The sequence below is a fragment of the Papilio polytes genome, unplaced genomic scaffold (assembly GCF_000836215.1).
Source record: "Papilio polytes unplaced genomic scaffold, Ppol_1.0 DF824303.1, whole genome shotgun sequence".
NCBI classification, from domain to species: Eukaryota; Metazoa; Arthropoda; class Insecta; order Lepidoptera; family Papilionidae; genus Papilio; species Papilio polytes.
In genome coordinates this window covers 658540-671339 of record NW_013524901.1, presented here as the reverse complement: position 1 = coordinate 671339, position 12800 = coordinate 658540, and the positions used below count along the sequence as shown (strand labels likewise).

The following is a 12800-nucleotide window of genomic DNA, read 5'->3' as shown; positions in this document are numbered from 1 at the left end:
TCCACTTCACGCCTGTTTTCTGTGTGGTTGTGGTATTGCACCGGGCGAGCCGGCCCATTCGTGCGAAGATGTTAAAGCGGGCTCTACCACTGTTAGATTTAATTAATACAATTATTAATTCGTAAGCTATGTTAGATCAACTTTTACAATTTGATTGCGTTACTTATCGCATATATCAGTTGACATTTGCATATACTCGTAGAACCAGCCGGAGTTAATAACCAAGATACACTCAGAATAAGTATTAATAGCCCGAATTACTAGATACGATTGGAGTAAAAGTCAGTACTAAAAGGTCTATTTAACGAGCATACCACACACCAGTTTATCACCAAAGCATAACACATGCAACTAATAACATATATAAGTGCCACTCGAACCAAATACGGATCGAATAAAATGCAGAGAGTGTAATGGATGTAGATATCGGACATTAAACTCCGTCCAGCATTTTGAGTGCTTCAAACGTTCGTGGCTTTATTCATGCGGTTAAGGAGCTTTATTTCTCAGTGAATTTACGGTATTAGTAAATTTATATCATCCTAACGGTGGATAGTGTAGACGTTAAATAAGGTTTTGATATTGAAGTAATAAAAAATACTTTTTTTTAATCTTAGTTAGGTAAAGAGGGATTTTTGTCTTGGAAAAGACATGTCAATCCCATAGTGCTGCTAGTAGATCCTAAGAAACGAGCTGGCATAATCGTACAGCCGCTTCAGATGCTGGCTCAGCCAATATTGACATAATTATGCTTACATCGGACGGGTTGAGCTTTAGTTCCCGGAAGAGTAGCTCGCGCTCCCGTCTGTTTCTCTCACACTCCAACAGCAAGTGTTGGATATCTTCTGGCTTTCTGCATATCTCGCATAAAAAAAATTACGATTTGGAATTGTGTCTTTAAATCCACCCTTTTTCGTACAAATTGTAAAGATTTGACTCTTGAAGTTTCTATAAAATAATTGGTGAAATAGCAATATATGTATTAATTAAATGAGTAAATAAAGCAATCCCTTGATGCATTTATTAGTTTAAGAGAAATGCAATAAATCAATGATGCTTCGTTATATTTGAGTCGAGACGTAATAAAATATAGAGGCGTGGTGTTGCTTCGCTTGTAGTTTACTCGTAAATGCACTTAACGCGTAGGGAGACATAAAAAGATGCACTCGGAGTAGTTAACGGTGCTGTGGGTGATTTGCTTGTGACGTTTCTTCAACTAAATCAAATGTTAGAGCAGATAAAGACTACCATTTTGATATACGGCCGCTGTTCCGTGACTCATTGCCCGCGACAGCATTCATTGAATGTCGAAAGTTACTAAACAATACGACAATAAAAATGTAATTTTCCTTACATATCACATTTTAATAGCTTGTAGTACATTTGTTTATAGGCGTAAAATTTACAGCTGGGGCACATTTTTGAGTCAAATTTCGCACAACTATTGTGCGATTGTCAATTGTTTCACAGCCAATTCAACTGTTTAGTTGCGACCAAAAATCGAGTACCGTTCGCAACTTCATATAAGCTCATAAGAATCAATGCGATAGTTCAGTCAAAGGTGAACGTGCGCTCTTAATATTCATTTATTACTACATAGTTTTTTGGATTTGCTATAAACAACGTATGTTTTCAAATTTCGTGTCTAACCAAACTATTAGGATTATACCCACAAGAGAGCTAATTATTTTTTTAAACGCTTTTAGCATGTCCGTTGGTGGCAAAAAAGGTGCAAGACCCAATCTCGAATCGCATTAAAGTATTCTTTGAACAGTCGCACCGACAAATTCTCACCCCTGTGCGAGAAAAAACACAAAGGCGGACCACACCCACAAAAACTACTTGAATAGCCTTTACCTTTACGTTGGAAATGTAACACGATACATACAAAGCGTCGTCGAGTGCCAGTCAAGAGGTTCCCAAACAAGATAATCCCTTTGTTAGTGTTATAATGGCGTCTCCGGGGACTCTCCTGCTATTATTTTCTGTTTCATTGAGAGCAGCTGCTGTCCGTGATGGTGCATCGGATTTCATTTAAAATTCACTTTATTTGCAATACAAATGTAATTTTAAACTGTTTGTATTTGGAATATGTCCTTGACCATCCTCGAGATTGGCAAAGGGCAAATCTCAAAATGAAAAAAATATTTACATTTTTTTTACGCAATAAACACAATCTAAAATTAACACAAACAGTAAAGTATGTAAGTAAGTATGAAAGCGAAGCTGTAGGCTAGTTTGCGTATCAGCAAATTGTTCAGCTACCCTCCGTAGTAGTATGGAACTTTATTACGGCAGGGCAGTCAATCAATCTCAAAAGTGAGTACTGTCTCTTCACTTGTTTAGAATATACTTGATACTCAAAATTACAGAATGTCTAATTTACAACAGAATTTAACAGTGTAATGTGTGAAAAAGTTAGTATACGATCAAGTTTATTATTTTTTAAAGCTATCAGTTGACTACATAATACAATTTCTATAGATAAAACTTTTAATGGGATTGTCGTGTTCGGAAGTGGCTCTTGGTTCGTCACGATGGAGTGCTTTTTTGCGAGTCCTTCTTTACCTTATTTTCTATCTCTAATTTTTTTCACTCAGAGATCCCGCGACGAAAAAAGTGATAATTAATGTCTTCGCTTTATCTTTTAAACATTTTTCGAAAACAACTTAGAAGTTCTTTTTGTTGTTTTGTATAACTTCTATACGGAATGTTGGTTGTCTGTCAATATTATTTAAACAATCGTATTTTTTCATAATCTGTCTATATTAAAAACTCTGAATCAACTGAATTCATTTGAATAATTATTTTATTAACTAACAAAGCTACAAAATTTATTATAATTCTGTTTCTCACATACTAGAGAAACTTCTAAAGTTTACATAATATTTTAAAGGTATGTGAAAAGCGTCAATATTTTGTGAAAAGTTGCAGTATGACTTAGCTTTCTATTTTAAGTTCAACAATTATGTAACTTTTTGCTCTAAACGCAGATGCAACGGTATCTCATGTGCCGATGGCAGTTGTATTTTTTGTACTACCTTCGTTTATCTGATCGGAGAGGTGCTGCGAGTCTTTTTAGTGAATTTTTGGCGTTATCTTTCAAGCTTTTTATCACCCTCTTAAAGATTTTTTCATATTCAAGTCTCGGGTTGAATATTTTTTGCTACTAGATTATCTTTCCTAACGCTTTCATAAGTGGTTTGACACTGCTCAAACATATTTCTTATTTTATTAAATACTAAGAATGTACGCAAACTAAACAAAACTATCGCACAACTGTTTAGTCTAGCTTTGATTCCTACGAGCTTATATGGAGGTGTGCACACTACTCGATTTTTAGTTGTGCAACTAAATAGTTTAATGGCCTACGAAACAAACGACAATCGCACAACGGTTGTAGGGTAGTATAGTCATAAGTGTGCGTCTGCATTTACTGTCCAAATTACTTACTTTCATATACGACTGAATCATATTTATAAACATGTAAATATGTATCCAAGCAAAAGTAAGAGAATTTAGTTATTTGATTTCATTCAATATTTTTATATACTTATTTCATTCATATTATTCTCAATATCTCTATATGTTATGGTATTGTTGTTATTATGATACTAACCTTTACCATCAGCGACGGCGAACAGCCATAGTAGTAGACACACGGTCCCTGCCCGCGCCATGCTTCACTCGCGACCTCGCATCACCTAAAACAATAAACCATGTTTGACTCTGTTCTCTACATTGTTTATTTAGTTGAGTATACGCTTGTAGATTGAAACTATGCCGTTTATTAGGAGCAATTTAGTAGTACAGACATGCGAGAATACTTTAATCGATCATTTGTAGTTGTCAAAGAATAATTAAAAATGAAATATACTTTAAGGAGATACAAATGTTGCTTGACTGAGGAAGAGCTTGAAATTCTTGTGTTTAAATGATGTTAACTAGATGCGGTTTTGTTTTCTTTTCGATGTTTGTAACAGTAAACGGTTCAAGGCAGGTAAAACGTTACATCTGTGACCCAAAGGTGTTAGTTATGGTGTGCCATTATGCAGCATAAAATTGTAATAAAATAACGTTAGTTTAGTTTCTCTATAAAATTTATGTTTTCACTAGAAATTTTATACGAAAAACTTCTTTTTTAAAAAAGAATAAACTGTCTATTTCTATAAGGTTATGAAAGTCTATGTTTGTATTCGGTTTCCCTTTGTTTTTACCTGTGTAAGTTTTTTATTTGATCTACGCCTCTACCTGTGTTAAAGCCAGTTTTACTTCGAACTCTTAAGGACAGTAGAGGGAATTTATGTTTGGCATCAGAGCGTAACTAATTGGTCCCTTTTCGAAGAGATTTTTGAGTAAAAACCAAATAACAGGATTGTGGGTTTGGATGAAAAATGTTGTGAAACCGCTTTTATGGTCCGCCGTGTGAAATTGTTGGGTTCGGAACTAATGCCTTGGGGCTGATATTTATGTATTGGTGCATGATTTATATGTTAACGTTTTCGGTCTTATTTTTAAGAGAAACGTTTAAAAGTAACTGGTTTTAATAACTTTTGCAAAATACTTTTATAGCACATGTTATCGTAATCGCCTTCAGATTTAGGTAAAATCTATGCTTACAAATCCGTCTTTATTTATCGAATATTAAATATAATTTACTGTAGAAATGAAATGATTGTAAATATATTGACATCTGAGGCCTTCAAAGTCAGTAGAACGAATTCCTATCACCGATGCATCGTCATGTCACGATCTCTAGTACATTAGAAAACGAAAAGAACAATTCGATACAGTCGTCAACAAATTTGATCAGACATCGAAAGCGAATCGACTGTAAACTGGCAATTTGTTTGCCTTTCAACATAGCTCGTTAGCGGGAATTCGCGATTAATATTGGTATTTAGTTACATTCAAACCTGTGGTTATTTAATGAATAAAATTGTAATGTGTAAACAGAAATTTTCATGTTACAAAGCATTTGTTTGCGACAATCTACTATTATAGTAAAGCGTAAACACACATTTCTTTGTTGCCTAAGATGTCAGCAATTACAGCATATTTTTGAATATTTTTTTTTAAATAAAAAGCTCTGCACGTACGTCACGCTTTAGGATATATATTTTCACGCCATTAAACTTAGGGGGTAAATATTTTGGATAAAAACCCTAATGTGGGAAAGAGACCATAAGTTGCTGCCAACACAACATCAAGGAAGCAAAATTGCCATGCTTTGTCATCATGTCATGTCTGTAATTTTGACATTTGACAAATGTAATCAATAAAACAATTTTCATATAATACTTTCATGCGAATGAAGTCGCACGGGAACAGCTAGTTATAGATAAAATTGTAGGAACTTTAGTACTAGGATTCAAATACGCAAATAGTTCGATTATTACAAAGTCTTAAAATAAATGCGTTATCTACCGACTTGTGTGGCCTAGCTAACCTCATTAGCGTGCAGTTATATGTTATTTATACATTGAACACTTAAGCCTGTCCGCGTTGAGTCGATAAGGAGTGGTCGCAACACGGCACATTTCATTGTTGCGACCCACCTCCGGGTTACGACACTTTGTTTTATTCCAGATAAGCTCAGCTTCCGTCGAGCGATAGGTTTTACGTAAACAACCTGCGGTGAGCTTTGTCATGTTTATGTTAGCTTGGCTAAAGCGAATTATATAAGCATTTTCTAGTAAAAATATCTTTAGTACAATGTACGTGTAAAATTTACATTCAAAGTCTTACATGCATTAAGAAAATACGCGTTTTTTATTTAAAAAATAATAGCATGTGAAAATTATAATTAACGAAAACTACAGTTTATGCAATTCACAATATAAAAGATGTTAGAAACAATGGTTTTTTTACTGGTCTGCCGACCCCAGTCTCGTTTCCAATCTAATTAGTTAAGCAAAACACGGCTATAGACTATCTCTGTCGACCCTGCTTCGTATTAATGACCTTTACTGTTACGCTCGATGCTCGGGTTCGTGGTAATATTGATTCTGAGAACCGTAAACAGTTTTTTTAAACAAACGAACTAAAGACGGTTACAACGCGTTGTGTTGATCAAGTTCTTGAACCCCAAAGGAATTATGCATTATTTTTTTTTGACAAGAATAAATGTATAACAACTTTTTATCAAGTTTGTTTCTATATGATCAAACTTTGTTATTCATTTTTTTATTAAATCTATGTTTAAATGCATTATATGCTACGGGATGTAGACATGGCATGGGTTTTAGGGTTATTTCTAGATGTCTACACTGCGTTGTTTTATGCACATATCAAATTGAAATTTTAATAAAACAATACTAGTTATCGATAAGGAACTTAAAAATATGATCTTATGTACACATAATATAAAATTAATATGTTTCTTGTAACAATGGACATCGCATCCCATCCGCCTTAGCAATATTCGGTCGTTAAACTATTATTTCGCTTTATTGTGCTATAAAATGTTTTTTTTGTTGTGAGATAAAATAATTTATAGGCTTTAGAGTGCCGCTATAAATTCTCATAAGTTTGTTAAGAATTTTTATTATGTTAACTTGTACATTATTTGGAAGTTAGCTCTCAAAGACGTTAGAATCGATAAAAGAAAATAAAAAAAGATAATTTAACAATTGGTAAGTATTATTTAGTTTATCTATGGTTTTAGAATAGAAGTAACATTGTACGTGAATTGTGACGTCTCTGTCATTCGCTTTCTAAAAGTAGAGATATTTATCATTATTTTTATTGGTTTTTCATGTAGGAACAATATATTTTATGTCGGGAAAAGAATGTCAAATACGCATTTATATTAACATTATAAAGAGGAATGTAGAAGTACTTTTATAGCATCATCATCATCAGCCTTTGTCTGTCCACAGTTGGACGTAGACCTTCCATAAAAGTTCTCCGCCTTCCGCATCCAACGACTTTCCAACTATCAACTTCGATTTGTATGTACCAAATAAATTCACAAACTACCAAACCATTTCCAAAAATTCTTTAGCCATTAGAGAAACATTATCACTGTACTTACTAAATATAACATTATAATAAAAAAAAAAATACTAGCTTTCGCCCGCGACTCCGTCCGCGTGGTATTAAAAAAAACAAAAGTGATTAATCTATGTGTTCTTTCCGACCATCCTCTACATCTATACTAAATTTCATCCAAATCCGTTCAGCCATTTAGGCTACAAACTCTAACAAACATCCTTCCATCTAAACTTTCGCATTTATAATATTAGTATGATTAATATCCACCAGTACGAACTAGAGACTTACCTCAAGTACTTATAAACTAGTTATGATTTCCCATTCATAGATTCGATCAACGTTATGTCGATCTAAGATTTAATAGTATGCATTTACCCATTATTAAAAATGTTTAAAACCTCATTTGTTACTAAAACGGGTTACAAAATTAAGTTAACAATTAGTTCTATTTGTGGTAACGGTACTGCGAGTTTGCATCAAATTATCAGCCGACAGTTTCCATTTTATTCCGGGAATACACGAATATTGTCTATTCCTGTTTTAGTAACAAACGAACTGTTGCCCGCGACTTCGTCCGCGTGGTATTAGAAAACATACAAACTATATAAATTACAAAAAGTTACGTATCCCTCGGGAACCGGACATTTCTCGGCGATGAAGCTTATCCCATGTGTACTCCAGACTTTGTTTTATATCTGTGCCAAATTTCAATAAGATATGTTGAACCGTTGCAGAATGATCGAGTAAACATTAAAAAACTAAATTAATGAATCCCACGGGAACCGTAACTATTCCCGGGATAAAAAGTAGCCTATGTGTTCTTCCAGACTATGCTCCAAATCTGTGCCAAATTTCATAGAGATCCGTTCAGCCGTTTAGGCTACAAACGCTAACAAACATCCATCCATCCATCCATCCATCCATCCATCCATCCATCTATTCATCCATCCATCCATCCATCCATCTAAACTTTCGCATTTATAATATTAAGTAAGATAAGTAATACTGAGAATTAAGTGATGACAAACACGTTAATAAAAATAATTTAGAAACAAATATAACCAATCGATATCGTAGCAAAAAATCAATTACGATTTTTTAAATTTACATACTTTGTAGCTCCTTTAAATTAAAACTAATAACGCAAATAGATTACAGAATGATGGCCCTAAGATTATAAATTCAGACCTGACAAAAATGATATCCAGTCGACTACTAAACACCTCTTTTAACCCACAAACATTAAGAACGTACATAACCTAAAACAAAATAGCTTAATCACATTGGGTTTTTATTAAATTTTTACAGCTAAACATTCAGTTGATATCCGATGACAATTACGATAAAGTTGTCACTAAGATATAACACAGAAGCACAACTGCTAAGCAAACCGATAGTTCAAGTGGTCATTACCAACTACTTTAAATTGCTAGTTGAAAATTCATCAATTATACGCTTCCTTTTGTATCACAATTAACCATTATTCTCACTGTCCCGCTAGTCTTTTAATCAAAGAAAGCTTTCCACGTATATTTACAAACGTCTATTTGATCGTAATCACGTTTCAATCACAATTACATACACCCGAAACCTTAATAAGCGTCTCTTCTGTCTAATCTATAATCTTCGACACGTGACAAAACACGGTAATGGGAAGGGACATTAACCTATTTTTTGAGCGCATGATTTTCATCTAACTTTTGGCCTAGCTCCTAACTGTCGCCTTTATTTCGTTTGTATAACCATATAATAGCCGAGGCTTGAGACCCGATACGGTGGCCGACTTCTTTATCAATGACAGGGTAGAGACTAATAAATCCTAACGGTATCAGTAGAAATGCATCTAAACTCATACAACAGTTCCGAGTTAGAAAGGTTACTCGATAACAATGTTTTTGTTGACTTCAGACAGCACGCATCCTTTTACTTCTACCTTTTCTATTGACGCACATTCTAAAATACAATTATGTAGAGCTTTAACAGCGATTTCAACTTAATTTGATATTTGTATAAGTTTTTAGTTATAATTGCTTTACATACTGCTTCAATAATTCAATTATTTCACTAAAACTTAACTGTAAATCAAAACATCTATTCAAGAATGAACTTACACCAAAAAAAAGTTATGTCTCCTCCAACAAGTATAACTTTGTAGAAATAACTTCGTATCCACTCAATCCAAGTCGTGTAAAAGTTAGATTATTATTAACAAACAGTTTTGAACACAACACACGCGTACGCAAAGTTTCACTTCATAGATTTAAATCTACACAACGAAAACTGTTTCTACAATATCGCGGTAAGGCGCGATCGTAGCGGCAGCCCGGGCCCGCACGTCCGTCGCCCGCCGAGGTCACGATTGGACTGCCTTCGCGGCTCCCGATCGAGGGGAACAGGGAACGGAGGGGAAAGAGCTCACGGGGGAAAGGGAGTCTCCAGCCGAGGAGATAACTTTTGATCTTTTTGGAGCTATAGAAGATTTTAATGACGCAGTCACATCTGGAAATCGAACAGAAAAAGTGCACGTCACAGCTTTAAGTGTTAATGCATGTCAAGAGCTTAGTGGAAACGATGTGTTAGAAAAAGTGCGGTGAGGCTTGCGGGTGACATTTTTAAAATAGCTACAACTATCTGGGGAGATTAAACTTAATTTGGTTATATGCATACCGAAGCAATCAGTGAGACAGATATTAAAATTTAACCGAAAGCAATTCGATCTTCCCGTATTATTTCCAGATCATTCAAATATGTCGGAGGCAGACAATATTGCACAAGGTTTTTATCTGGGCCCCGCACATGTCAGGGGCTGCACAAAGGGCCAAGGCGCAGAGCAGGTACAAAGCCAGGCCCGGCCCCGCTTCGAGTAACAACGGGCGTCTCATAGATTAATGACGGGAACATTGTGGAGTTAAGAACCCAAAAATTTACAACTGCATTGTGCTCTGCCTGCAACAAAGGGGCGCAACAGATAGGATCAGCTCCTGTTATTACCTTATCGCGTCTGCGATTTCTCTCACTTTTAGAGTAATACGAGAACTATTATCGTCGATATTTCTTTTACGGGAAACCATGATCCGTTCGTTCACAGATGTTTGAAGGCGTACCGTTAACGACATCACAAATAGTTACATTGTGAAATTCGAGTGTATGAACAAATTGTATACATTGATAGAAGCAGATAATAATTTGAAGATAAAATGAAATGATTTTCGAGAGTTTGTTTTTTCTAGCTTCCGGTTTTGCGTTCACAAATTCAATGAAGAGAGGCGTGCGAAAGTTTTTAAACGAAAGTTTGTTACGTGGTTACGAGTATAATGTCTGTATTGATGTATATTTCAAATTAAACATTTAATCGTTTATTATTTTCTATTAGTAAAGATAATGTAAAAGAAAAGGACTTAGGCATGGCTTTTTTTAGTATAATGTTCTACAATATCTCCTGCTAGTATAAATCAATGATAAACGTCTTTAATCTGTGTGCCTTTTAAACTATGAGTTATCATAACGAACGATTTAAAATAAAAATAATCAATGTAGCCATAGAGACGTGGGTGCGTACGTTCACTTTTCAGAGCCGCGGTGTCAAGAACGAAAGTCGCCCTAATGATCGCCGAACTTCGGAAGAAGATGGCACTTTAAGAAGAAGAAACAACGTATTCCATTTCTATATTTGTTATTATTGAGATAGGTTATATTAAGAAGAAACTCTTAAAATGGTACTAAAACGCTTTTCTTTCAACCTATGTCTTTTACATTTTTATGAAATGAAAACGCGTCCCATAAAACCAATTTATAATATAAAAATGCAAATAATCTCAAAGTCATAATTTAAAACAAATTGAATACATAATGCTGGTATTTGTAAGACGAGAGACGCTAAGGGACAAAAAGCTAAACAAAGGTAAACATCTCAATGCACCGCAGAGCGACATAAATCATCGCAAACAGTAGTGCGATGCTGAAATAAAAGCTTGGCGCGGCGAGTCACGGCGCGTAATGAGTAATGGTCGGCCGATCATTACTCAGAGACGCCCCGGAGCTCAGCCGTCATCCGTCAACGCTACACCGTCTCTCGTGGCTCCCTCTATAATAGCTCTATGCCACTCCTAGCTTTCAACTTTTATCTAACACCTTTTTGAAGTGTGAACATTTTAAAATTTATCTCAGTTCGTAACCTTTTGTTTACTTCAATATGATGAGCATCTGTCCACTTGTTGATCGTAGTTGCACTAAAGTAACATGAATGTTCATAGTTACTTGATTTTTATGTATATTCTTTTAATGTTTTTTTTTTTTATTATTTTTATCGTCATTAATATTCGGTTAAGTGGTAACTGGATTATATTAAATCCTAATTCAATATAACTAGGCAAACTATTGACATACAAAACTGTTAATGCCCTTTGACATTAAGCTTGTTACCACCAAAGACAGATTAACTCCACGCTTAACCCTTTTTCTGTTCGAGTAGCATTTTTTACCAGCCCTGGGTGGTGATTTTTTGTTGACAGTGATTCGTAAATGCGTACTTATGAGTTTTACAACCGATCCGTGTGCAACTGCGGCCCATATGTGCGCACCCGTTGCGAACACAGGACTGTGGTGCTAAGATCTTTTTATGACAGATGGCTTTTGTTAGCATGCGCATGCTTAACCTTCACGCCTTTGGGAAGCAATACAGGCATATATTATCTCCCAAAGGCGTGAAGATAAAGGACACTTAGCTTTATCTTTAAAGATTAGTATTGTGCAAGCTGTCTGTTTGCTACCACTATTTCTTTATTGGCATCAAGGAGACATGTCAGTACTTTTACTTTAAGATATAATTGGTTTCCAGTTGTTATTTTGTTCATCCGAAGTTATTTTAGTTTTTAACTGACGTCTGTTAGTTTGGTGATCTCCACCTATCAACGTCACATCAAGTACAGTCACATTAATTAGATTACGGATATCATATCTAATCAAAATCAAACTTAATATGTCAGACCCATGTCTACATAGACAGCGGCTCTAGACAACATCTAAGAAGGTGCCTGCTCTATTTGACAGTTATGGCATTTATTAGTATTTAAGGTGATCATTTGATAGACAGGAGTACCCTTAGAATATCAAAATGTCCAGCAACATTGAGCTAAAACTTTAAAATTAAAATGGCAACTGTTTTGTTGCTTGCATCGATGAATGGTTAATCGAAATAACCATTCTACAATAAAGGCAAAGAATTGTCGTTAAAAGAAGATATACGATATATAAATTTTATTATCAAGAAAACTAAGAGAGGTTACTGCGCAGTCTCCAACCGCGGTCTCTTCAGCATTTTAAATTCTCCAACATTTTTAACCACTAATTATTTAGGGATAATTAAAAGGCTCCCCGTTGATTGCTTCCCCCTTATTCCTACTGTGCTTCACGAATCTGTTTTACTAATTAAGCTATACAAATTGTAGGCTTTAGCCGCCATCTTGATTGCTTTGCCCATTGTTCTTAATCAAAAATACAAATATAGACTTGCGTGTTAATTTACTGTGGTCATTTCAATTTTACTAAGTAAATGTCGAGAACTTCAAGCAAATTAAACACATTGAAATTTTACATAGTACCAATACTTCTTGCCGCATTAGTGTTTGCAATAAAACTAAGTATCTGGATATTTAAGTACACAGTTCTGAAATGCTGTAAATTCCGGCCGACAATTCTATTCAAAGGACTTAATTCTTTCTGCTAACAAGTTAAGGAGATAATAAGGCTCCTTATCAAGTTTAGTGGGTGGTCAGTAAAGCTCAGTTTGCCGGTGGTTAGTCTCC

At 34.9% G+C, this 12800-nt stretch overlaps 1 protein-coding gene across 2 annotated transcripts in view; it reads right to left on the bottom strand.

The window, feature by feature from the left end:
* Positions 1 to 12800, bottom strand: part of LOC106101935 (netrin receptor UNC5C-like) — a 93429-nt gene that overhangs the window by 44647 nt on the left and 35982 nt on the right. Inside the window, exons 1-2 of one of the 2 annotated variants that reach the window (XM_013281323.1) lie at positions 9108 to 9348; positions 3620 to 3704 (exon numbers count right to left, since the gene is read on the bottom strand). In XM_013281323.1, the coding sequence (XP_013136777.1) occupies positions 3620 to 3680 (61 nt within the window). In that variant the 5' untranslated portion in view covers positions 3681 to 3704; positions 9108 to 9348. Of the gene's footprint in view, positions 1 to 3619; positions 3705 to 9107; positions 9349 to 12800 lie in introns of those variants that run through there. The other variant, XM_013281332.1, reaches the window with a different exon arrangement.